Here is a 23,794-nt window from a genome sequence, read left to right as displayed (position 1 = left end):
CTTCCGGGTAGACGATCATTTACACACTCCCGGTACAATTATTATTTAAATTGCATGCTGGTAATTGTAGTGAGTGCGTATTTAGATGACTGCCGATAATAGATGCACACACTTTTATTCTATGTCAACAACGGCATGGGGAATTTTTATGCCCTAGCTACTTCAGACATCTCTTTCAAGCTGTTGACAGCGCTATTTTATTTCATTATTAAACAAGCCTCTTTCTGTAACAACGAAGCTTCCATATCTCCCCCTCGTGGATTTGGTTTAGTTACAAAGAGTACAGTCCATTTTAATGCTTTCTCACTGTGTTTTTTTCCATGAAGTGACTCACCATCGGGGCAGCCACCACCTTTGTTTTAATCCTTGAACGGTGCTGCACAACACATTGGTTAACTTGCTGATTGGTCTTGCCAATATATATTTTTGGGCATGGGCATACGATGGCATACACAACGTTTCTTGTTTTGCAATTAGAAAAATCTTTGTGGATCCATTTCTGAGTAGCGTGTGTGAATTCAATGCCCTCAATTGTGGACTCACAGACAGAACAATTGCCACACTTCAATCGGTTTTAGATTCCATCGGGCTCTGAGGTCGTTCTTTTTGTTGGTTAATGCAATTTCAGTTTGCATGATCTGTTGGCCAATGCTGGCATTCTTTTTCATCGCGAACAATGGTCGCTGAAATGGATGTTCCAAATTTTGTAGGAGATGCCAGTTCTTAAGGATGATTTGTCGAAATGTATTAGTGTGTGGGCCATAAGTTGACACACAAACTAATTTGTCCATAGGCAGTTTGGTCTTTTTCATCAGAAAGTCTTCACATGGTGTGTACCACGCTTTTTTGATAGCATGTTTAAGTAATTTTCTCGGGTATTCCCTGTCTTTGAGTTGATCGCAGAAGGCGGTGGCATGAATTTCAAAATCTTCTTTGCAAGAACAGTTTCTCCGAATTCTCAGTAGTTGCTCATATGGTAAATTGTCTTTCAAATTTCTTAGGTGGAAACTCTTGTAGTGAAGTATGGTATTCTTATCTGTTGGTTTCCTATGTAATGTAGTCACCAATTCATTTCTGCAAGGTCTGACATCAACGTAAAGAAAAGTCAAATTTGTCTTGCTTTTATTGATACTAAACTGAATATCCTCATACCTGGAGTTTAACCATCCATGGAACCTTCCTAGATCTTCTTCTGATCCGTTTCAACTACACCAGATGTCATCAATATAACGGTACCACTGTGTCAGATGTTGCAGGAAAGGGTTGTCGTTGAGAATAGGTCTGTCTTCAAATCGAGCCATATAAAGTATTGCCAGCTCTGGGGCAAAGGGACAACCCATTGTTGTCCCCTTTGTTTGTATGTAAAATGTATCTTAAGCTTCATAAGTTTTAAAGAGGGGTAGAAGCCAACAACGCCGGGTGTAATCATATTTACTACAAAACAAGAGAAAATGAGTTGGGTTATCTAACCCACCAAATCTACAATCACAGCACTCCGATCCTGCAGCAAGCCTGAAAATTCAGGTTAGGTAATCCCTAGTCGGCAGGATACTCAGCTTGTGCTTTACGTACAGTGCTCTCTTTAATTCAGGATATAACACGTCCAAGTTCTCAGTGCAGGCGGAGCCATGGGTGTTACTTAAATTGCTATGGTCATTAAATACTGAACTCTTGGCTGGCAAGTAAATGCCCTTGCTAAGGATATTTTCCCATTATCTTTGCGTCCTTGGTTGACTCCCTCCCTGTGCAAGGGTTTTTGTGCTATTTGTCCTGGTCGGAGTATTGATGTCGACATAGGAAAGAGTGGAGTAGCAGCAGGTGATCTAGTGTTGCTCTCTACTCTTCCAGTGTTTCGCCTGTCTTTTCAAGTAGGAATCTCCATGGTTTTCCCACCTTGTTGAATTTCTCTATACTCTGGTCTGTGTGACCATGGCAAGTTTAGCATGCTTCTATGCTCTGGTAGCTTTCTTGATGCTTTTAAAAGGCCATTCTCAAGGTTAATTCCTGATTGCTTTTGCCTGTCGTACATTCCAAGATTAATACCTGGGCAGAACACAGATGCTCAACAGCAATGAACAATGTTGGCATGTGACTGCAACCCCCCCAGCCGGCACTGATGATGGGGCCTTTGCGTAACATGGAATCAGCGCATCAATGGGTGCATTTCTGTGCTATGCTTTCTGCATTATGCTCCAGCCTGAAAAACCAAGCGCAATCCGAAGAGTAACTGAATTGGTGTCTCTTGATACCTTTGCACCTGTCACCTAAAATGACCCCTGGGCATCCCATCTCCCCTACGAGAAAAGGCATTTGTATGAGGTTTGCAGGGGTTCCAGGCTAGGGATTGTGTAGGCTGTAACAGCTGTATGTTTTTTTCAGCATGAGACTTTAATCAGTAAATGAAAGGCCAAGAAGTGCTAGCCCAGCAGTGGAAGCCTGTGAAAAGAGCAGGGCAGAGGCAGAATGTATAAAGGGGCCTTAGATAAAAGGATTCAAACAAAAGGAGTAAAGAATGAATGACAGAATGCTAGAAGCATGATATCCGAAACAAATATAAGGCAAAAGATAAGCTGTTAGTGGGGAGATGGTGAGGGTGGCTGTGTGAATGACTGGACTGAGTTTGTCCACTTTTTTCTTGGCTGCTCACCTCTTTCCAATTATTGTACCTTTACTGTCTCATGCTATTTTGTAGAAGGAGGGCTGTTGCATTCAAGACCCTGCATTCCACATGGGCAGCCTACTGATTCAGCGGCAGATGACAGAGGTCTGGTTTCTCTTATGACAAAGGTGCTCGCACTTTCACAGGAGTGCGGGAGAGCAGAAAGCAGAAGGACTAGGGTGATGTAAACCGAGGTTCCTCCTGCAGGAAACCCCTGGTTTTCCTGATCACTGGACTGTCTGACCAGGGTTTACAGAAGAACCACAAATAGCACCCATTCTGTGTTGCCAAAATGTTGTCTCTGAATGCTGCAAACACCATGTATACTACAAGCAGCACGGGATCCCTACTCTTGCCTGGGTGACAAAGCATAGTGTGAGCTCTCAGTAGTCTCTTCAGTAGTCCACCCCTGTGTTATCAAAATTGCCTGCCTGATTTACATAACTGGGGCAGTATCATGATGGGCCCTGCTATTTTAACGCAAAGCTGAGCGCTTGTATCATTTGCCTGCAGTGCACAAACTCTATTTGTCTGAATTAGACTTCATTTTTATACAGTACAGCTTAGAAGCAGTGAGCAAGGTTTGCCTCTTTCTCTTTCTGGGCTGTTCTGTCTAAAACAATGCACTAACTAGGAGAAACAGCAGGGTAAATGAACTGTCTTTACATACTGCATGTGCATAAAACTGGTGCTGAAAGTGGATTCCACAAGGAGTCCTCGTTGCCTGCTGTATGGAGAAACGCTTCCTTGAAGCCCTGCGGCTGAAAAAGGAACAAACTGTAAACCGATCCTCCAAAAGAAGGCCTCAGATTCTAGGAATCATGTCTTTCTCAGTCATAACTACTCCAGTCTTGCTTATATCTGGATTCCGCAGCAACCACTGCACCGAGACCGCCCTCCTTGCCACCACCGACGAAATCCGCGGGCTCCTCGACCAAGGCCACACAGCAGCCCTCATCCTCCTGGACCTGTTGGCAGCCTTCGACACTGTCTCCCACCGCACACTAGCCACCAGACGCCACGAAGCCGGCATTCAAGGAAAAGCCTTAGCCTGGATACGATCTTTCCTCTCAGGCAGAACACAGAGAATTAGACTCCCGCCCTTCCTCTCAGAACCAACAGATATCAGATGTGGAGTACCCCAAGGATCCTCCCTCAGCTCCACCCTCTTCAACATTTACATGGCCCACCGCATAACCATCGTCAGAAACCACGGGCTCAACATTGTTTCCTACTCCGACGACACCCAGTTCATCCTCTCCCTCACCAAGGAACCCGACAACACCAGGCGCAACTTCGAAGAAGGGATGAAAGCTGTTGTGACCGGGATGAACAACAGCTGCCTGAAGCGCAACTCGGAAAAAACAGAAGTCCTCATCCTAGGCTCCAACCCTTCCGCATGGGACAACACCTGGTGGCCCCCTGCCCTCGGAAACCGACCCACCCCAACTGACTACGCATGCACCCTCGCATCATTCTCGACTCTTCACTCACCATGAATCACCAGGTCAACACCATATCCTCTGCATGCTTCAACACCCTCTGGATACTTCACAAGACGTTAAAATGGATCCCCCGATTTCAGGAAAACCATCTCCCACGCACTCATCACCAGCAGACTGACTACGGCAACGATTTCTATGCCGGAATCAACTCCTCTGCAAACTCCAGACCGTCCAGAACGCCGCAGCCAGACTCATCCTCGTCACCCCACAACATGACCACATCACCCAACACCTCCGTGACCTCCACTGGCTACCCGCAGAAAGAAAAATAACCTTCAAGCTGCTCACACACGCATATAATGCCCTCCACAACACCAGACCCCAATACCTCAATGACCGAATCTCCTTTCACATCCCCAAGAGAAACCTCTGCACATCCAACCTCGCCCTAGCCACCGTCCCTTGCTTCCACAGGACCAGAGCAGGTGGAAGATCCTTCTTCTACCTCGCAGCCAAGACCTGGAATGAACTCTCCCTTCACCTTCTACGAAGCCGACACTGCACCAATTCAGAAAGGACCTCAGGACCTGACAGAGCTGCTCACATCCCTCCCTTAGCACCTTGAGACCCTCATGGGTTAGTAGTGCACTCTATAAAACCCTAATTGATTGATGATAACACCTCAAAATCTTCTTTTTAAGACTTACCTAATAAGCAAATATTTATTTAGCTAATCAATTTACAGAATGTGTTTTGACTCTACTCATTGATATGTTAGCTCACTGTTTACTGGCATGTAATGAGGAAAGTTTATGCTGTTGTAGGAAAGTAGGATCTGCTTTTATGGTTACCCCCACTTTTTGCCTGGTGCTATGCTTTATCTGACTACTATGACTGGGATCCTGCTTATCAGGACGATAGTCTCTCTGCTTTCTCCCCTAAATTGTTATGGTAAGTGCTTAGGTACATGTACATCCCAGATTGAATACTGTGGTACCCTTATAAGTTCCTAGTATATTGTACTAAGGTACCCAGGGCATAGGTACCCCAGGGGTCCCCCATAGGCTAAAGCATGTTTTATGCCACCTATGGGAGACCCTTCAAACTGTCACTACAGGCCTGCCATTGCAGCCTGTGTAAGCTGGTGCTAACACCACTTATGACAGATAAAGTTTCCCTATATCTAAGGTCTCTGCACTTATGTTATGCTATATGGGTTTGTAGAGCGCATAGCTACCTAAGGGCCTTCTATCGCTAGGCGTCAAATACGGTCCAGACAGCAGGAGGGGGGATTAGCAGAACTGGTGGAACATCCAGGTCGTCCGCTTTTTCCTGAAAATAGATTCTGTATCTAGGAATCGGAGTTCCCATGGTAGTGAATTCCATAACTTGGGTGCCAGATGGGTGAAGGATCTTCCACCCCATCTAGCTCTTTTTATTCTAGTTGTTTTTAATAGATACTCAGTGCCGGATCTAAGACACCTGTTGGGGACATATAGGCCCACCAAATTTCTGATTTTACAGGGTCCCTTGGTATTTATGGCTCTGTGTGTTTGTCAGAGTGCTTCAAATTTGACTCGGGCCTTAATCGGTAGCCAGTGTAGTGTCCTTAGATACTTTCCCACTGGTTCCTGAATTGGGACCTTACACAGAAGTCTGACCGCAGCATTCTGCACAACCTGAAGATTTTTTATGACAAATGTAGGTGCACACAGAAAGAGGTAGTTACCATAATCCAGGTGTGATGTAACTAGTGCATGTATTACTGTCTTTCTTAGCTGTAAAGGGATGAGCACTAAGATCTTATGGAGCATTCTGAGTAACCCAAAGCAAGTGCCTGCCAGTTTATTTGCTTGGGTCTCCATAGTTCGCTCCTTATCCATCCAAAATCCATGTTTTTTATGGCAGAGCTCGGGACTGGCACAATCTCTAAGCAGCTTGGCTGGCTAGTTAGAGGCCTGTGGACTGCCGTGTTTCCGAGGACCATCAGCTCAGTTTTGTCCCCCTTGTCATCCATTTCACTATCCTTTCCAAACATGCTATAAGCTGATCTGAGTAACCTTTAATTCTGTAGTCAAGCGAGACCACCAACTGTGTGTCGTCTGCATATGATATCAAGGAGATGCAAATTCCTGGACTATATCAGCCAAAGGCCGCATATCAATGTTGAACAATGTAGGGCTTAGAGACGGGCCCTGCGGCACCCCGCAGGTCAGCGGCATTATGTCTGAGAAGAAATTGTCTTCCATGACTTGGAAGGATCTGTCCTCCAGGAAGGACACAAACCACTCCAGTGCTTTGCCCTGGATACCGATTTACAGAAGTCTGTTAGATAGAACAGAGTAATCGATGGTGGAGAATTCTGCACTTAGATCTAAAAGTAATATGGCGTCCGAGCCACCTTGATCTAGGGTATTTTTCAATTCTTTAGATACTGTTAACAGTGCAGATTCCATGCTGTGTTGTGCTCGGAAACCCATCTGTGTGGGGTGAAGACGGAAGTTAGATTCCAGAAATTCTGATAGGACCCCATTTACATGTTTCTGTATCAGTTTACTAATAAATGGTAAAAGAGATATAGGTTGAAACTTTTCCGGTTGAGCAGAATCTAGGTGCGGTTTCTTTAATATGGGTTTAATGATTGCATGTTTCCAGGCTTTTGGAACTTCGCCTGCCTCTAGTGAAGGATTAGGAGTTTCCACTATTGATGGCAGCAAATCCTCCATGACCTTGCCAAGTACATGAGGAGGAGCTAAGTCAAGTGGAGAGCCTGAGCTAATCTTTCCCATAAGAGTTTGAACATTATCCTTATTCATGAGTAGGAGGTGCGTTTAAGCAGGGGTGGAGGAGGTCAGCACCTGATCTTTATTGGCTTATTGTTGTCTCCATCCTTACATGGAGGGAACTTTAGATATCTGAGACTTTAATTTTTCTTGTTGGTATGTTCACTTTGCAGGCAACACCTAAAACCTAAAAGTCACCCTTACAGCAGGCCTTTTCAATCCTTAAGGCAGGGTGCTCGGTTCTAAGTATGAGGGTGCCCCTGCATGAGCAGGACACCCCTACAGACTTTGGAGTCCATTCTCTCGGGTTGTAAGTGAGATAGCCATATAACATATAGAGGGGCACCGTGTCATTACGCAATAACCATCTCAAAACTGGCTGTAATGAACCCTGTCATGTTTGGTATCAAACATGTTGGAATCTTACCCCACACCGTAAACGGTGTGGGGTATGATTCCAAGCACTGTAAAGGCCCTCTGTTAGGCCCTCAGTGCTCCTGGTACCAGTCTTCTACACCCAGACAGCACAGCATGGCTGCTGCCGACCAGAGAAACGATTCTGCCGCTGAGCCAAGCTTGAGCAGGGGAAGGCAGAACAATAGGTATCCTGTCACAGGGAGATGTGACCACCTCCCAGATAGGGTTCAGTGTATTGGGGCCGGGTGGGAGCACTTGCCAGCGCCGCTCAGTCTGCTTGAAGGGCACATTTGGTACCCTCCTTGCATAGTCCAGTTCAAACCAGCTCAGGGAGCCGTTGGCTTCTGCTCTGGCACGAAACTAGACAAAGGACATGAGAGTATCCTTCTCACTGTCCATCCCCTCCCCTGGGAGGGAACCCTGATTCATCCCAACCCTTTCCTTAGGGTACTTAAGGGCTTACCTGAGAGTGGGTCCCTAGATTTGTCGTGGGGCATGATTCAATTCAGACACCACTTCAAATTCGACCGTCTGGGCAGCCTGGAATTCGCTGGACTTCGCTATGGGCATCAAGCCTGCAGCCGGAAAGACTCCTGCTGCTCCTGATCTCTTAGACCTGCTCCTCTGCTGTAACATTCATTCCTGTGCTCCATACAAGAAACCTTCCAAGGCCTGTGGACATCCAAGACACCTGAAGGAAAATCCTTTGAAGTGAAGGAGTCCCTTCCCTGCATGTGCAGACACAGCAACTAAAATGACCGGTCTGCTGATCCTGGGCTTCCATGGACAACAAAAGGCTCAGCAACACAGGTTGTAGTCCTTCACATCCCTCAAGGGCTGCCATGTCCTCTCACCCAGTTTGAGGCCAGTATCCCTTGTCAGAGCCGCAGGAACCGAACCCATGTGCACCGTGTAAACTTGCTGTCGCAAAGGCTTGTTGGCTTTCTTCCATCAAGATCTTCGAACTCCAAGTAGCCCCAACCTCAAGCATCTCCAGTGACCAAAATCTTCAACCACACCTCATCGCTTACACCATGGGCCTGCTTCTTTGGAGAGCTGCTCGAGGTCCTCTTACGACTCCAGTGCCTCCAGCCTGTGAGTCCTGTTGAGGGTCACCTTTGAATTCTTTGGGCTCCCATGATTTCTTGGGGCCTGCCCTGACTACCCTACTTGATGTAAATCCCCTGTACGTTGCTGGTCCCCACATTGCAACTTATTCGCATTCCACATTGTTTGCAGTTGCCATGGCTTGTTGGTGCTCCCGATAGACATGACCCCTCAACTCTCGACAACGAACGTGGTACAGCTCGCGAACGGCTCCTGGTCTTCCACAGCGTCGCCTGGTCCTCACAGCTGAAGCTCCAAGGTCACTGTCATCTTCCTGCAACACCCCACATCGGTTGGCACTCGTCTTCCATGCCCCCTGGTCACCCCGAGTGACCTAGACTCTGTCCCCTTTGCTTGCAGGTAATCTCCATCTTGAATCCACATTTGGGTTCCACAGGACACTTTCACCTTCTCCAGCAGCAGCGGCATCTTCCTGAAGTCTCCCATTTGGTTCGACGATGGTTTCCGACGCCACTTCACACCTATGTTCCCTGGTGCAGGTAACCTGGTTCCTAGGGTATCCACGGGTAGGGTGACTCTCCAAACTCTTGTCTTCCATGGGGTTTCTTCAGGGTCCACTGGGAAGGGTCCTCTTTCTTTAAAATCGCAACCGCGACTTACACATTGACTTACACATTGATTTGTACGGAGAACGCGGTCGTGCTCTTACACTGCACACGACCTCCATGGGAATCCTGGATACTTACCTTGGGTGGTTCCTTGGGTCCCCGGCACTTCTACGTCCTCAGAGTATTGTCTTGACTGGAGTCGTGGTTTGCATACCACTACTTTAGTATATGGTTTGGTCTCCCCTTGGGGACCACTGTCTATTCTGTGCTTCCTGCCTGTTTTATTGCAAAGTATTGTGAGCATTGTGTATATCTCTGGCTAGGAGATATCTGTATGTGTTAGTGAGTGTCTTATAATAAATACATATTTTTACAAATACACTGTGTGGTTCTTTCTCACTTAATCTATACCTATAGATTATGTTCTGTTAAAACAATCTGCTTTACACTCCTTTTGGACTAAGCCTGAAGGCTGCTCTCCACAGCTACCACTTAGAGAGTTTTCTAAGGTTGTCTAAGACCACTAAAACCACTATAACGGTTGTCTGGATCAGTGCAAGTTGCTCACTTACATAAGTGTACATCAAATACTGAGCATGCCTCTCACAGTTGTCACCTGTGTGGGCTAGTTAGAAGCCTTGTTCTTTACACTAACTGGAGAAAATATACTGTGCCTGTCTATCCTTAGCCTCTGGTAAAACTTTTCTTGCTTGACACATTAGTATCCTCCATACCATCCAATTTACAAAGGTATAAAGTGCAGTTGCCACCATTATTTTGGAACCCTATGTCAGCAGTTTCCCCCACTTTCTAGATTGCAGATTTACCAAAAACTCTCATGAGCATGATAGCTTACCAACTATGGTATACCAAGTATCTCTTACAAATCCTTTTGATGGTCTCCTCAGCCTACTGACTGGCTCTGTGCAGTGGAAGCTGGTGACATTTGAAAGTGGTGGGGTGTTAAAGTTTGGTATGACTTTTATGTAGTAAGTGGTGCAGACAAGCTTAATGGACAAATGTGGGGTCCAAGCTAGATCTTCCTTCAGAGAAAGAAAATGAAAAAAAGATTGATAAATTGTGCATTTTAAAGCAAATTAATTTATTCATAAAGCAAGGCTTATAATGCAGTGGGAAAGTATAGTTTTGAAATATTAAACACATTAGAAGATGCCCTATATCTTACTGCATTAATATGTTCAACAGTTACTGTAATGTGCAAATTGTACAACGCAATAACTTCAGCCAATTAAAGAGTGTGCTTGCCCAGTGTCTTGCATTGCATGCGACATCAACTTCGAAAGAAAATGCTCTAACCAGCCTTCGGAAAGGACCCACAGCTGCTGATTGCAATTAGTCATATAGAAATATATGCGAGGGCAGGTCTTTAAGTGGGATGAAAACTAAAAGGGAACACATAAAATAAAATGCTGTCATTCCCATAGTGTGCTACCTGACTGGTATTTTAGTTTCTCTCTGAGATGTAATTGCATCCAGATATATAACTCAACTGACCTACACCTAAAACCTCTCAGTACGATTGACTTTATCAATGGTTGTTAGCTGTTTAACATAAATGAGTAACAACAAGGATTTGTTATAAATATTTAACCTTCAAAATGTTTCAATTCTGAAGTTTCAGTAGTATTGAGGCCTGTGGAAGGAGTTTTTGCTTTCAGTTATGTGCCTTTTATGTTAGATATATATAATGTCCTTTTTTTCTGCACATCTTGTACATCTCCACATCTTCAACCACCTCTCTTTCCTCTTCAGCACTCTCTTTTCACTTTTCCCAGAATGCTCTTCCTTGCATCTCCCTCACTTCACCACTTCAAAACATACACTGCACTCACTCACTCACATTTAAGCAATGTATTTACTTTTGCTTTTGCCCTGTAAACATTTTGTCATCTGTGCACCCCCTTCACACACATGTTCACAAAACTGAAATTACAACTGGAATACATGACCATTGTTCTGTGTGCTCTGCAGTGAGGCCACCCCACTGACAGGCACTTTGCTTTGGCCTCAGCATCAGCATCTGAGCTCTCAATATCAAAGCCCCTCATAAACCCCTGCACAGCTCAAAGTATGCATGGAAAAAAATACAGAAGGAAACACAACATGATTAAATAGCTAACTCTTGAGGGAGGCAAGATTAAGGAAAACTTGAAAGAACCGAGGAACTAAATAGCTGACATGCATTGCCTTAACGTTTGTAAATCAATCCATATTTTGGCATTAATGTTGTTAAGGGCATGAAGAGAGGGTCAGTTTTAATGTCATACAGCAGATAACTGTCGCTTTTTCCCTGGACTTGGATATTTGGATAAACTTCACAAGGGAACAAGAACCCTCGCCTGCTTGCATTTGGATCCATTTCATGGGGGAACAAATGCAGCAGCTCCACTTATAACGAGGACAGCGACGTGCAGCCAGGGCCTGGGGTGTCACAGTGGGGGTGGTTAGCGTGGCGAGGGGTCTCAGCACAATATTCATAACAGAAGATTATTGTAACACTTACCTTTACCGAGAACAAGGCACCAAAACACACATGCTTTTATCCACTCCTACATGTAATGAATGGGAAAGGGTGGGACCGGTACCTGTGAATGACAGATGGATGCTCTCACGCAGGGACGGAGACTCCCGCTCCCCAAACCATGATGCCGAAGGTTGTCACTGGCCTATAGTGAATACTGCTATAGAATACAATGGCAATAATTCATTATGACGAGCTTTAGAACAGTAAGCCCTGTGTCGTATGTCACAGTTCAGAAACTGCTTCAGAGCGAGGCAGGGCAGGCAGCCTGGGACAGACAGCCCAGACTTAAATACATTGATCTGTTAAATATTTGTACACTTTGAAAGAATATCAGGGGGCTTAGCCCCAAAGCCCTAATTGAGAATCTGCTGCTGCCTCTGTGTAATGTCTTGGAACTTTATGCTCTTATAAACTTCATTTCAACTTTCTCTCTTGAGCAGTTATCTTCAAACAGCACAAAACATGCCATGCTGTCTGCCTATGCCTGGCCACTATCTTTACACATTATCACCTGAATTTAACAAACGTCTGGCCTCAATACAACTTCCCTGCTATCCAGAGAGGTAAAAACACAGTCAATAAATACTAATATCACAACACCTCATGGTTAAGTATGCAACAGGTGCTGTATTCCTGGCTCTGCACTCTAGCATGGATGACATTATTTAGAAATGCTCTCTGTTCTCCCAATTCCACTGTGTGAAATTGCTGTGGATTTTCTCTGCAATAATTCTTCCATTCACACAATCATGGTCGTGACTGAGGACAGGTGGTAACTTGTTCTGACATGTAATTAAGACAATGTTGAATTAGCATTGCTTTCAGGCTGTATGCTAATCCAGCTTGTATGGTATTTTAGCACAGTTAGAGCCCGACTGCACTCAATAAAAACCACAAACTATTTTTTCCACAACGAAGATATTTAAGGCATGTTCTTGACAGTCTATGTTGAATATTACTCTTTGCTTCTACATCAGGAAAACATACTGTGCTACGCTTGACTTATGCTGCAACTGACCCTAAATGTGTGAATACATTTTTGCAGTACATCAGAACCTCTTACGATACCAACTTGGACCAGCTGGTGCATCTCATGGTACAAGAATGGCAAATGGAGTTGCCCAAGCTAGTAATTTCTGTGCACGGGGGAGTGCAGAACTTCAAGCTTCCCTCCAAGGTCAAGCAGGTCATCAGCAAAGGTTTGATCAAAGCTGCAGAGACTACAGGTGCATGGATTGTGACCGAAGGCATCGACACAGGTACATGTGCATATTTATCTCACTTGTTGAACTTTTTCATGCAACATGACATTTTATTCAGTCAAGCCACTTATTTATCCTACTGCGTATTAGATTTCAAATAGATAGTGCGAGTCTTTGCAACACCTGTGCGGGAGTGGTTATGTGTGTCTGAGCAGAGATGCGTGTGTTTGCACAGGTGTTTTGTCTACAAAGTGGTGCTTATGCATCTGTTCCAGAATATGTGTGTCATGGTTGTTGGGAGTGGATGGGACAAGTGGACAAGGAGAACTGTATAGGACTTGTCCCTTGGACAAGCTGATTAGTGAACAAAATCCACAACCATGCCCCTGACTGCTGGTGCAGCTTATCTACTTACACTGCCTCACCATCGTTATGTCTTGTTATGTTCCATGCTTACTAGACTTACACTATCCGTAAATCATGCTGACATTCATTGTGCTTCTTAACACCGATCTGTCATCTTGTAGAAACTTGCTAGATTTCTTGACATTTTGCAGAGAACCCTGCCTTGATGCATGCTACAACCCTCATGAACATATCTTAAAGAACAAACACAAACATGTGCACACGCACACATACACACTCACACACACACTTGTTCAGCAACAAGATCACCTTCAGCCACACCTCCCTGTTCACATGGACAGAACAGTCCATCGTACACTTCTACGGCAGCACCCCTAACCCAAAATACCCAAACCTACCATCAAACTCAGCCACAAGTGGAGCAACATAACAGAATCAGACTGGACGAGGCCCTCAGATCCAACCAACCCTCACAGGTGACCTACAGAAAGACTTAACCACCTTTAGCAACTGGATGTCAGACTGTGCGAACAACATGGCCCCCATGAAAAAGATCAGACACACAAGTACTCGCGCTCAAGCATTCTGTACACCAAGGACGTCAGAGACTCCAATCGCTACGGCCAGCAGTTGGAAGGAAGAAGGAGGACCAGCTGAGACAACACCCCCAGAGACATCTAGAAATCCACTTTCAGAAGGTACCACGCACAGATTAAAGAGGCCTGTAAAGCGGCCCTCATGATCAGATTCAAATTCTGCTCCAACACAGACCAAGAACTCTTCAAAATCCCCAAGGAATCATGTGACTTGCTTTGGAGTGGAAAACCACGTATTGCCCTTAAAAAGCTCACTTTAAATTGGTATGATGGGGGCATCAGCCTCTCCAATATCAAGAAGTATTATTGGGCGGCCCATCTGACGGCCATAAATCATTGCACCTACACTCTCCTCGGGAATCCAGGCTATGCTATGGATAGGTGGTTCCTACCGGGTGGGAACTATAACGGAGCCCTCTATTCCAGACCACGCCGCTTTGCACTCACGGGTCCCACCAAACATACAGTTCACGTCTGGCACACAGCCACCAAATGTCTCGGATGGAGTCACAGGCTCACTCTCGCGATGCCACTGTGGGACTCCGAACATCTGGGTAGCCTATGGAAGAGCAAGGGGTTCGACAAGTGGGACCTAATAGGAAACTCGCAAATACGTGACTTATGGGACAAAAATGATGTTAAATCACTCGCCACCGTACAGCAGCAGTTCGACTTAGCAAATTCTGAATTTTTCCGATACACACAGGCCAGGCATGCTTTGCGCTCCCATCTGCAGCGCGGTAACTCCCCTCCTGAATCCTCTCCACTGGAGGACAGAGTTTTAGACGGCCTCGTCCCTGATAAAACTATATCCCTAATATACAAGAAACTAATAAACAGCACACCGGACCCCCTCCAGTCGCTTCTGGAGAAGTGGTCCAGAGATGGAATGGAGATGGATGATGAGGACTGGCGGGAGGCCGTCTCTTCGCCAAGAGTCATGGCGATACCGGCGCGCCTCCGGCTAGTTCAGCTCAAAATCCTCCACAGGGTATATTTGACCGGTCCCCAATTGGTGCGAATGGGGAAAATAGGCGAGGGGAGCTGCATACCTGGGTGTGGCCAAACGGGCACCTTCACACATATCATCTGGGAATGTGCTAGTATCCAATCTTACTGGCGTAGCATGCACGATGTCATTAACGCTGTCCTCTCCACGCAGCTCACCCTGAATGCTCGTAGATGTCTGTTGAATATCTGGGAACCAAATGATTTGAATGACTACCAGCTACAATGGGCCACTCTGGGGCTTATGCTTGCTAAAAGAAACATTGCTCAGAAGTAGGGGGCATCCCGGCCTCCGGAGGTGGGTGATTGGGAGAAGGACCTAGACTGGTCAATGCTCAGAGAAAAAACTGTGTTTGTAGCCCATGGCTGTCCTAAGAAGTGGGCATGTGTGTGGGGCCTGTGGAATTCATATTGTGGGGATATATGTCGGCCACCTTTTTTCCCCATTGAGGAAGACTCCCCCTCGCCCTAGACGTTCCATATGACTTTTTTGCACACTTTGATGTACCCTGTCGCTAATTTGTGACTTTCTCATTTCACCTCTGTAATGTGATTGATGTGCTGGTGCTGATTAATAAAAAGATTTATTAAAAAAAAATATCCCCAAGGAATCCACAAACCTGACAGCCGCACACCATCACCATCACCCCCTCTCAGACCCTCTGAGACAAACTTTCGGACTTCTTTCACAACAAATTTCTCAAGATCTACTCCAACTTCGCACCCAACCCACCATTCAGGACATCACCACGCAACCTCCTCATTGCCACGTGGAACTCCCCCCTAACAAACTAGATCCCACTCACAACAGATAACACCACCAGAACCATGCAGAGCATCCACTCAGGGTCCTCCTCAGACCTCTGCCCTCACCACATGTACAAGCTGAAAAGCACAATGATCAGCGCCAACCTCATGAGCATCATCATCACCTCCTTCCACAGAGAACACTTCCTGGACAAATGGAAACACGCAGAGGTCACCGTTCTGCTGAAGAAACCCTTGACTAATCCTAAAGATCTCAGCAACTACAGGCCCATCTTGCTCCTACCCTTCCTGGACAAAGTCCTAGAGAAAGAGATCAACAAACAGCTCTCTACCCATCTTGAAGTGTACCACCTCCTGGACTGCAACCAAGCAGTATTCTGCAGCTACCACAGCACTGAGACCACCTTCCCAGCAGCTACAGACAACATCTGCTTAATCATTGACAGAGGAGAAACCCCAGCACTCATCCTGCTTGACCTCTCGGCAGCATTCGATAACGTCTCCCATTGCACCCTCATCACCAGACTTCAGGAAACAGGAGTCCAAGGACTCACCCTAAGCTGGATCTCCTCCTTCCTCTCCAACAGGACACAATAGATCAGGCTCTCCACTTTCACCTCTTAACCCAAGAAATTCATCTGCGAGCTCCTTCCTCGGCCCGGCCCTGTTCAATGTTTACATAGCACCTCTCACCCGCATCTTAAGAACCCACAACATCAGCATTGTCTCCTAAGCTGATGACACTCAGCTCATCCTCTCCCTCACTGACGTGAAAAACACCACCATGAGCTAATTCACCACCTGCATGTCAGACATAGCAAACTGGATGCTAGAGAACTGCCTCAAGCTCAGCACGGATAAAACAGAGGTCCTGATCTTCAGAAAACAAGAACTCCCCCTGGGATTCCTACTGGTGGCCACCCGACCTTAGTCCTACACCCCCCCCCCCCCCCCCCCGGGACTATGCCCGAAACCTCTGCATCATCCTTAATGACAAGGTCTCGATGAACAAACAAGTCAACAGTATGATCTCATCATGCTGCCACATTCTCAGATTGCTTAGCAAAATCTTCAGATGGCTCCTTATGCACACTAGACGCACGGTAACCCAGGCACTAATTACCAGTGGACTCGACTGAGGTAACGCACTATACGTCAGTGTTAGAAATGGGGTTTCTGGCTGGCTAGGGTATGCACCTAAGCCAGGCAGAACCCACCACTCTAGTCAGGTTAAGGGAGTTACACAACCAAGATAACCCCTGCTCACCCTCTTGGTAGCTTGGCAGAGTAATCAGGCTTATTCCAGAGGCAATGTGTAAAGCGTTTGCGCAACACACACACACCAGGGACGCACTAGACACAGCACAAAAGAGACTCCACATCATAGTATATATAAATCTCACTTATATTGTGTTACATGAACCACAAATCACTTTGCCAACTAAGCAAATTACATAAACATCACAGTTAGTGAAATAAAGTAAATACTTTTATGTTGCACATGCAATCACAGTACATATTAGGCAGATCCTGAAACAGAACTGTTATCCTGTCATTGCAAGGCATCAGATGACAAAAGTCCTAATAACAGGGTATGTACTATGAATAAGATTATGCAAAACACACATGACTCGCCGTATGTCACCCTAAATGCATCACATGATATTCAGGAATCATAAGTACTGGCATGTAATGCTATGACTTAGTACTTGTTCTCTTGGTAATGCAAACATGACATATATCATACCAGCAGCATATGTAATGCAAGTTAGATTTGGCACAGAGCACACAAATTGTCATATCCCCATACCATACATAAGGTTCAGTTCTCCTACCAAGTTTTAGCCAGGACTGCAAAAACCATAGTGGTGCCACAAGATCTCGCTCAGACCCCCTCATTCAAGGTCGCACCGAAACCCAGCCAATAACCATGAATGGCGGATATCCCCAAGGGTGCTTTAAAATCAGCAGAGCGCTTTATAGAACAGTTACAGTAATTTCTCTGAAGGGGCACTGTAACCTTCTCTCCCCTCAGGAAGTTGCGGTAGGGTCTCGGAGAGGCCGGAAGGTTTTTCAACTAGGGCTTCACCAACTGCGGGGCCCGCATTGCAGGGGGAGTAGTTGGGCTCTTATATGGCCCCAAAGACCAGGGCGGGCCGGGATGAGTCAAGGACGAAGTTGGCGGCCTCACATACAGGGCCTGCTTTGCTAATGAAAGTCACACTGTCAGCCGGTTCTGAGCGGCTGGTAGGGCCGGGGTGCGCTCGGATTGGCTCGGCTTTGGTGGCTGGGCCCCCGCCCTCTGGAGGCATTGCCGTTGCCTAGCAATGTGGGAGGGGCTCTGTCCCAGGGCTTTCTTTGGCGTCTCTGCGGCAGCGGGCACACACACCATCGGTGGAGGTAGGGGGTAAGAGCAATTCCACCTCCAAGCTCTCCTCTACCACTGCCCTCTAACACCAGGGACTTTGCAGCACTGCACTTGCTCCAGTGCTAGTAATTGCAGACAGCGCTCTCCACACTCGGTGCAGCAGGACAAAAGGCTCCACACACCCCGCTGAAAACACGAGCTTGTGCCTCACAGTGAAGTGAAGCGCTCAACATATGCTTACTTCTTTGCAGAAGATATAAGGACATCCCAGTCGTCCTCCAGCTCCAGACAAGAGCAGCCACTGCAGGCCTGGTCCACCCCACACACAGCAGGTGCAGCGCTCCTCACACAATGCTCACAGTCCTCCTTCCAAGGATCGTTTTCTGAAGTCTTTGATTTTCCTGAGACTTATAAACAGGAGGCAAGCAAACACAATTCCTTGGAGATTCCCTTCACAAGCAAGATACCACAGCAGGGCAAAATAAATCAGTCCTTCTCCTCCATCATAGACAGAAGCAGCAACTGCAGGCCAACCCACTCCTCATTCAGCAAAGGCAGAGCTCCTCACACAGTCCTTCCGCTCTTTTTTTTGGAATGATCCTCTTGTTTCTTGAAACAATCTAGTTCTCTTGGGTTTAAGGTCCAATACTTATACTCTATTTTCTCTTAGTGGCAAGGGTCTCTGAGCCCAGTCCAAATCAGTCCTGTCCTCCCTGGTGCAGCATGACCAGAGGGGGTGTAGACAGCATTGTGCAAAGGAGACACAGCGTATTTAGGTGCAAGCGAAACTCCTACCACCACTCTTAATGCAGACCAGGTCTATTCAACCCAGCGATGAGTCGCCCAGGCAAGGCAGGGCACACCTCAACCCCCCTGGTGAAACCAGACACTGAATACACAACCAGTCAGAGGCACACAGATTGGACAAGTAAGAAAATGGCCACTTTCTAAAAGTGGCATTTTCAAACACACAATTAAAAAAAACACATTTACTAAAAGGCGTGTCAATAAATTCAGAGTCCAGAGAGCCTAAACTCAATTTTTCTATCTTGTTCCTACTGAAAGTTACACGTGTAAAATGGTTACAGTGCAGTCCCAATGACAGCCTATGGGACAAACATCCTTTCAACAGTGAAAAACGAAATACACAGTATTTCACTATCAGGGCATGTCACACACACACACCAGTACATGTCCTACTTTCACATACGCTACACCCTGCCCATGGGGGTACCTTGGGCCTACCTTAGAGGTACCTTACATCTAAGGAAAGGTAAGGTTTGGGCCTGGAAAGTGGCTGAACTTGCCAGGGCAACATGGCAATTTTGTACAACTGCGCATGCAGACACTGCAATGGGGGTCTGAGATTCATTTACCGGGCTACTCATGTGGGTGGCACAACCAGTGCTGCAAGCCCACTAGTAGCTTTGATTTGAAGGCCCTGACACACTCATGGCACTTTACCAGTAAATCAAATATGCCAGTCATGGATAACCAATCATATTCACAATTTGCACAGACAGCATATGCACTTTTGCATAGATCATCAGTGGTAAAGTGCTCAGAATCCTATAGCCAACGAAAACAGGGTCAGAAAAATGGGAGGCAAAAGGCAAAATGTTTGGGGATATCCTGCAAAAAAGGCAGGTCCAAACGTCAGTATCTCCAGCCAACTCACTCAAACACTCCAGAACACCACCTCCAGACTCATCCTAGCCATTCCCAGAAACGCACAAATCACCTCTCACATTGCTAACCATCCAGAACAGCGGCAAATTCAAGCTTCTCATCCATGCCAACAAAGCCCTCCACAATGCAGGACCAGTCTACCTTAAGGATTGACTCCAACTCTACCAACCCTCCAGACATCTACATTCCACTTCTCTTTGCCTTGCATGAGTCCCCCGCATCCACAGAAGCAAGACAGGAGGTCGTCCTTTCTCCTTCTCCGGCAAAAACTGTAACTCATTTCCTCTACACATCAGGACCACCTCTCTATTCTTCGACTTTCGCAGGAAACTGAAGACCTGGATGTTTAACCAGAAGAAACTCTAAACCTATGCCCTATTAACATGCCAGCATTGCTAAAGAAAATCAAGGAACAAATTCAAGTTCAGCAGGGTTAATGGATATAGTTTTGGAAACAATTACAGTTTTTCTGTGTGAGTTCTAAGGTTGTAGCCTGAGGAATGTCTTTACAGACTGGAGAGTAACTGAAACATTGGAAAGGCATATAAAGTCTGCTAGACTGTCATTGGAATTAACAAGATTTATGTTCATAAAAGAAGGGGGAAAGTTGCTGGGATCACCGCTAGCTAGCTGTCTATCATGTTGGTCTCACAGCAATAAACAGCAGTTCCTAAAGCACAAAAGTGACTTTCCATTTCTGAAACCTTCTGAAAGGACAGGTTCTAAGTCATGTCCAGGTCGTCTCTGGCAGCTGATACCAGTGGTCCTGTTTTTCAATAACTTCATCTTAGAGGTTTTCCTGATAGTGTCCAGTATTATACTAGAATGGTGTCCCAAAATTGTTGGGTTTTAGGGTGGTCAATAAATACTTGGAAGGGTCCTCCCGCTTGGGTAATATTGCTAAATTATTTTTAAAAATATTGTAGAACTATATAATTTGGTTCAGGTTGTTCATTTTATTTGGGGTGTGGATGGGCAGAAGTTTTTTCTGAAAGTATTCATTCATTAATATTAATGGATGAACATTAGAGTTTTTGTGTGTGTTATTTATCTGTTTACATATTTAATACATTTTTAGCTATGTAGTACATTTAAAATTCTGGTTGTAGGGTTTATAGTGTATGATTGAGCATGTAGAGTTTTTAATAAAATATATATTTATAATAATGTATTAATGTGTTCATTATACATTTTTTAAATTGGAAATTATTTTTATGTTTTATTTTAAATGATCAAACTATTTGTTAATGATTTTAAGCATATTTCTTTTTATGGCTTGTGGTTATGTTGTGCTTTGAATGGGTAGTGCTATTTTCAAGTGTATACTAATTGTTTGCTATGTTTAATTTGCAATGTAGTTATAATTTTATCATTTATTTATTTTTATTTTTGGGATGTGATTTTTTAGAAGATTGCATAGGTGGTATTTTTCAAAATATATCTTCTTATATTAATTGATTAAGGTATCATTAATTTTCATTTGTAACTGATTGTTTTTAACTTAACATGTTTAAACTCTTTACACATATGTTTAATTAAATATTTATTATTTTTTAATTACAGGCTTTTGGAAATGTTGGGTAAATGGGTGTATAGTGTTTTTAAAAAAAAAAGAAAAGTAAGTCTTATTGTGGTACTTTCAGTAGGCCAAGAGCAGTAAGCATCTTTTTCAAGCTTTAGGTTGACTGCATTTTGGCAACAAGCAATATAGGAATGATGCCCCATGATAACTAGAGAATGTGTCTATCCCCATAGGAATGTGCTGACCTTTTGACAGGAGGGCAAAGTTGCAATGCCACACATTTGATTCCACCACATCCTCTATCCCAAGAAACCACAACTTTTCCCACAGCTGGTCACTCATTTTCACTGTTGCTTGATTTCCAATATGTCTGATTTCTTCCATGCTTTTGGACAAGTTTGATTGGACTACCAGTTTAGAATCCCTCAACAACAGACCAACTTGTGTGTATCAAAAGTTCTTTTGGAACCCTGTCATATACTCGCAGTATGACAGCTGCCCATCTTGCTTTAACCTTTTTTACTGTCCCACAGGATCCTTCGAGGTAATGTCTGCAACTAACTCTGTTCTTGAGCCTATATTAGAGAATACCACCAATAAATACCACCATTTCATCTAGTGTGCCTGCTCAGGGCATAGCAAAGTCAACTATGAACTTCCCATGAAGATCAGTAGGATGTGCATCAAGTGCCTTTACTGCTATCACGCTTGCTTATACCTTGAAAAGTAAACCACTTGGTTGTCTAGCACGAGAGCTGCATATCCTGTAGCTGGAGCCTCTGGTTCGGAATGCAAGATGGTGGGTTAGGAACCGGGCCATTGAATATGGGGGTCAGCTCATTATGTACCATTGTTGCGGTGAATTAGGGATTCAACTATAGGATTATAGATTAAAGGCTCTGCTGAGATAGTGAATGGTGTGGCATTCCCATCCATCAGACAAGCGCAGTAGGATTTTGCCTCAGCTATAGTGACTTGTCTTCAAAGATTATATACACACCACAGTACATGGGAATGTTGTCTATATCCAAATGGCATTGGAGAAAGCAAGGTGGATGAGACATTTTAAACACCACCAATAAATACACAAGGATCCTAGCAAAGAGTTGGCAGTAATTCAGAGTCAAAATCATTTCAAACCGGTACTCTCTGGCCACAGGTGAAGGCCTTCTGTATGGCGTGATACATGATCTCTATTCTAAAAGTTTCAAATGGTATACATTACATGATTCTGGATGTATTACAAATTATTTAAATCATATTATGGGCTTTCTGCATGTTGGGCATTCCCATAAGCCAGCTGTGAGAATATAATGGGCATAGGCAGAGAAGACCTGAACTTGAAATCTAGCCATGGCAGAATAATTCTAACTAGAATACACATGCTAATTATAAAATGACACCGTCACTGACCTGCCCATTCATTGTAATTTCATGGTCAGACCAAATATCCTTAACTGCCTCTGTGTGTTCCAGCATAGGTCTAAAAGTTGAAAGTCAGTTTGAGACCAGTGATAGCACAGTGCTTTCTAAGAGCAAACCTCCTGTCATAGTCCACTTGGACCCAACAAAGTGCTTTGCATCTGTTTTGGACTTGGAGCAAAATGTCAGATCAATGTTGGTGCCTTCTCCCATAATTGCACCATGAATTGGGTTTCAAGTAGCATCAACATAAAGATGAATGTCCGAATGTTATCTCCTTAGTAGCTCTGCCAGTGGTTGCAAACCTGTGTCAAATAATGGAGGCAGAGTCCTGCATCCTAAAGGATACCATGAAATGAGATTTGAAAGCAAAAGTACTACAAAGAAGGCAAGCCATTTTTTTGGCAGTCCTTTAAACCTAACCACCATCTCACTGCACTGCAGTAGTTGTAAATGCCTGATCACAAGCTTTTGATACCCCTACAACAATCAGCATTGCTTGACACTTGATTTTCCGAATTCACAGAATCTTTTGTTTGATATAGGGAACAGGATGTTGCATTATGGCCAGATCTGCCGGCTTTGGAACTGGGGAACCAAGCTCGAGCTTCGTCTTTGATTTGCCTCAACAGCATGTGATTCTGGGCAAATCATTTAATCTCCCCATGCCTAAAAAATGAATGAGATCTTGTGTAATGTAACTGGTCCTCATGTAAAGTGCTCCAATACGTGCATTCACGCTTTAACTACAAACAAAAAATGTCCACTAGCGCAGGCTCGGACGAAAGCAGGACTGTTAGCTGTCTCCCAATGCATCACGTATGCCAATAATGGGGAGTTTAGACATAGAGTGATAGCTGGATATGTTCCACAAAGTGAGGGAGGCCTTAACTATACTAGTTTCATCATGTTCAGCACATCTCCATTCTGAAAACGCTCGTTAATAGCACGTATTAGTGGCCACTGACGTAAATTTGCCCGCATGCAATACCTAATTCAGACACTAGTCACTCAATCTAGAAAAAATCCAACAATGATCCTGTCTAGAGTTTTAAAGATGGTGATGCATATGATACTCATTGTAGTCTTCTTCCTGAGACCTGACTTTCTGAAAAGATAACACTTGGCATGGTTGTAGTTTGTTAGTAAAACCAGAATGCGGGTTAGAGGTGGTAAGCAAATGTCTGAACTAGAACCCATCCGGGGGCAGGATCTTGTCTGAATTACGACAAATGCATTGTAATCTCCACCAAATACTACTGCCAGATAGGCTAAGGAAGCCTGTTCCCTCTATCTCTACCCTTCCCTAAACCCTAAAAAGCCCTTAC

At 44.8% G+C, this 23,794-nt stretch overlaps 1 protein-coding gene across 3 annotated transcripts in view; it reads left to right on the top strand.

The window, feature by feature from the left end:
• The window catches only part of TRPM6 (transient receptor potential cation channel subfamily M member 6), a 671,614-nt gene that overhangs the window by 154,022 nt on the left and 493,798 nt on the right, over positions 1-23,794 (top strand). For 2 of the 3 annotated variants that reach the window (XM_085633062.1, XM_085633061.1), the window contains exon 5: positions 12,571-12,784. In XM_085633062.1, coding sequence (XP_085489188.1) covers positions 12,571-12,784 — 214 coding nt within the window. Of the gene's footprint in view, positions 1-12,570; positions 12,785-23,794 lie in introns of those variants that run through there. The other variant, XM_085633064.1, reaches the window with a different exon arrangement.

Source organism: Triturus cristatus, chromosome 2_1, assembly GCF_964204655.1.
Source record: "Triturus cristatus chromosome 2_1, aTriCri1.1, whole genome shotgun sequence".
Classification (NCBI taxonomy): domain Eukaryota; kingdom Metazoa; phylum Chordata; class Amphibia; order Caudata; family Salamandridae; genus Triturus; species Triturus cristatus.
Note: the sequence above shows the minus strand (reverse complement) of the source record. Positions and strands in the feature narration are given on the sequence as shown.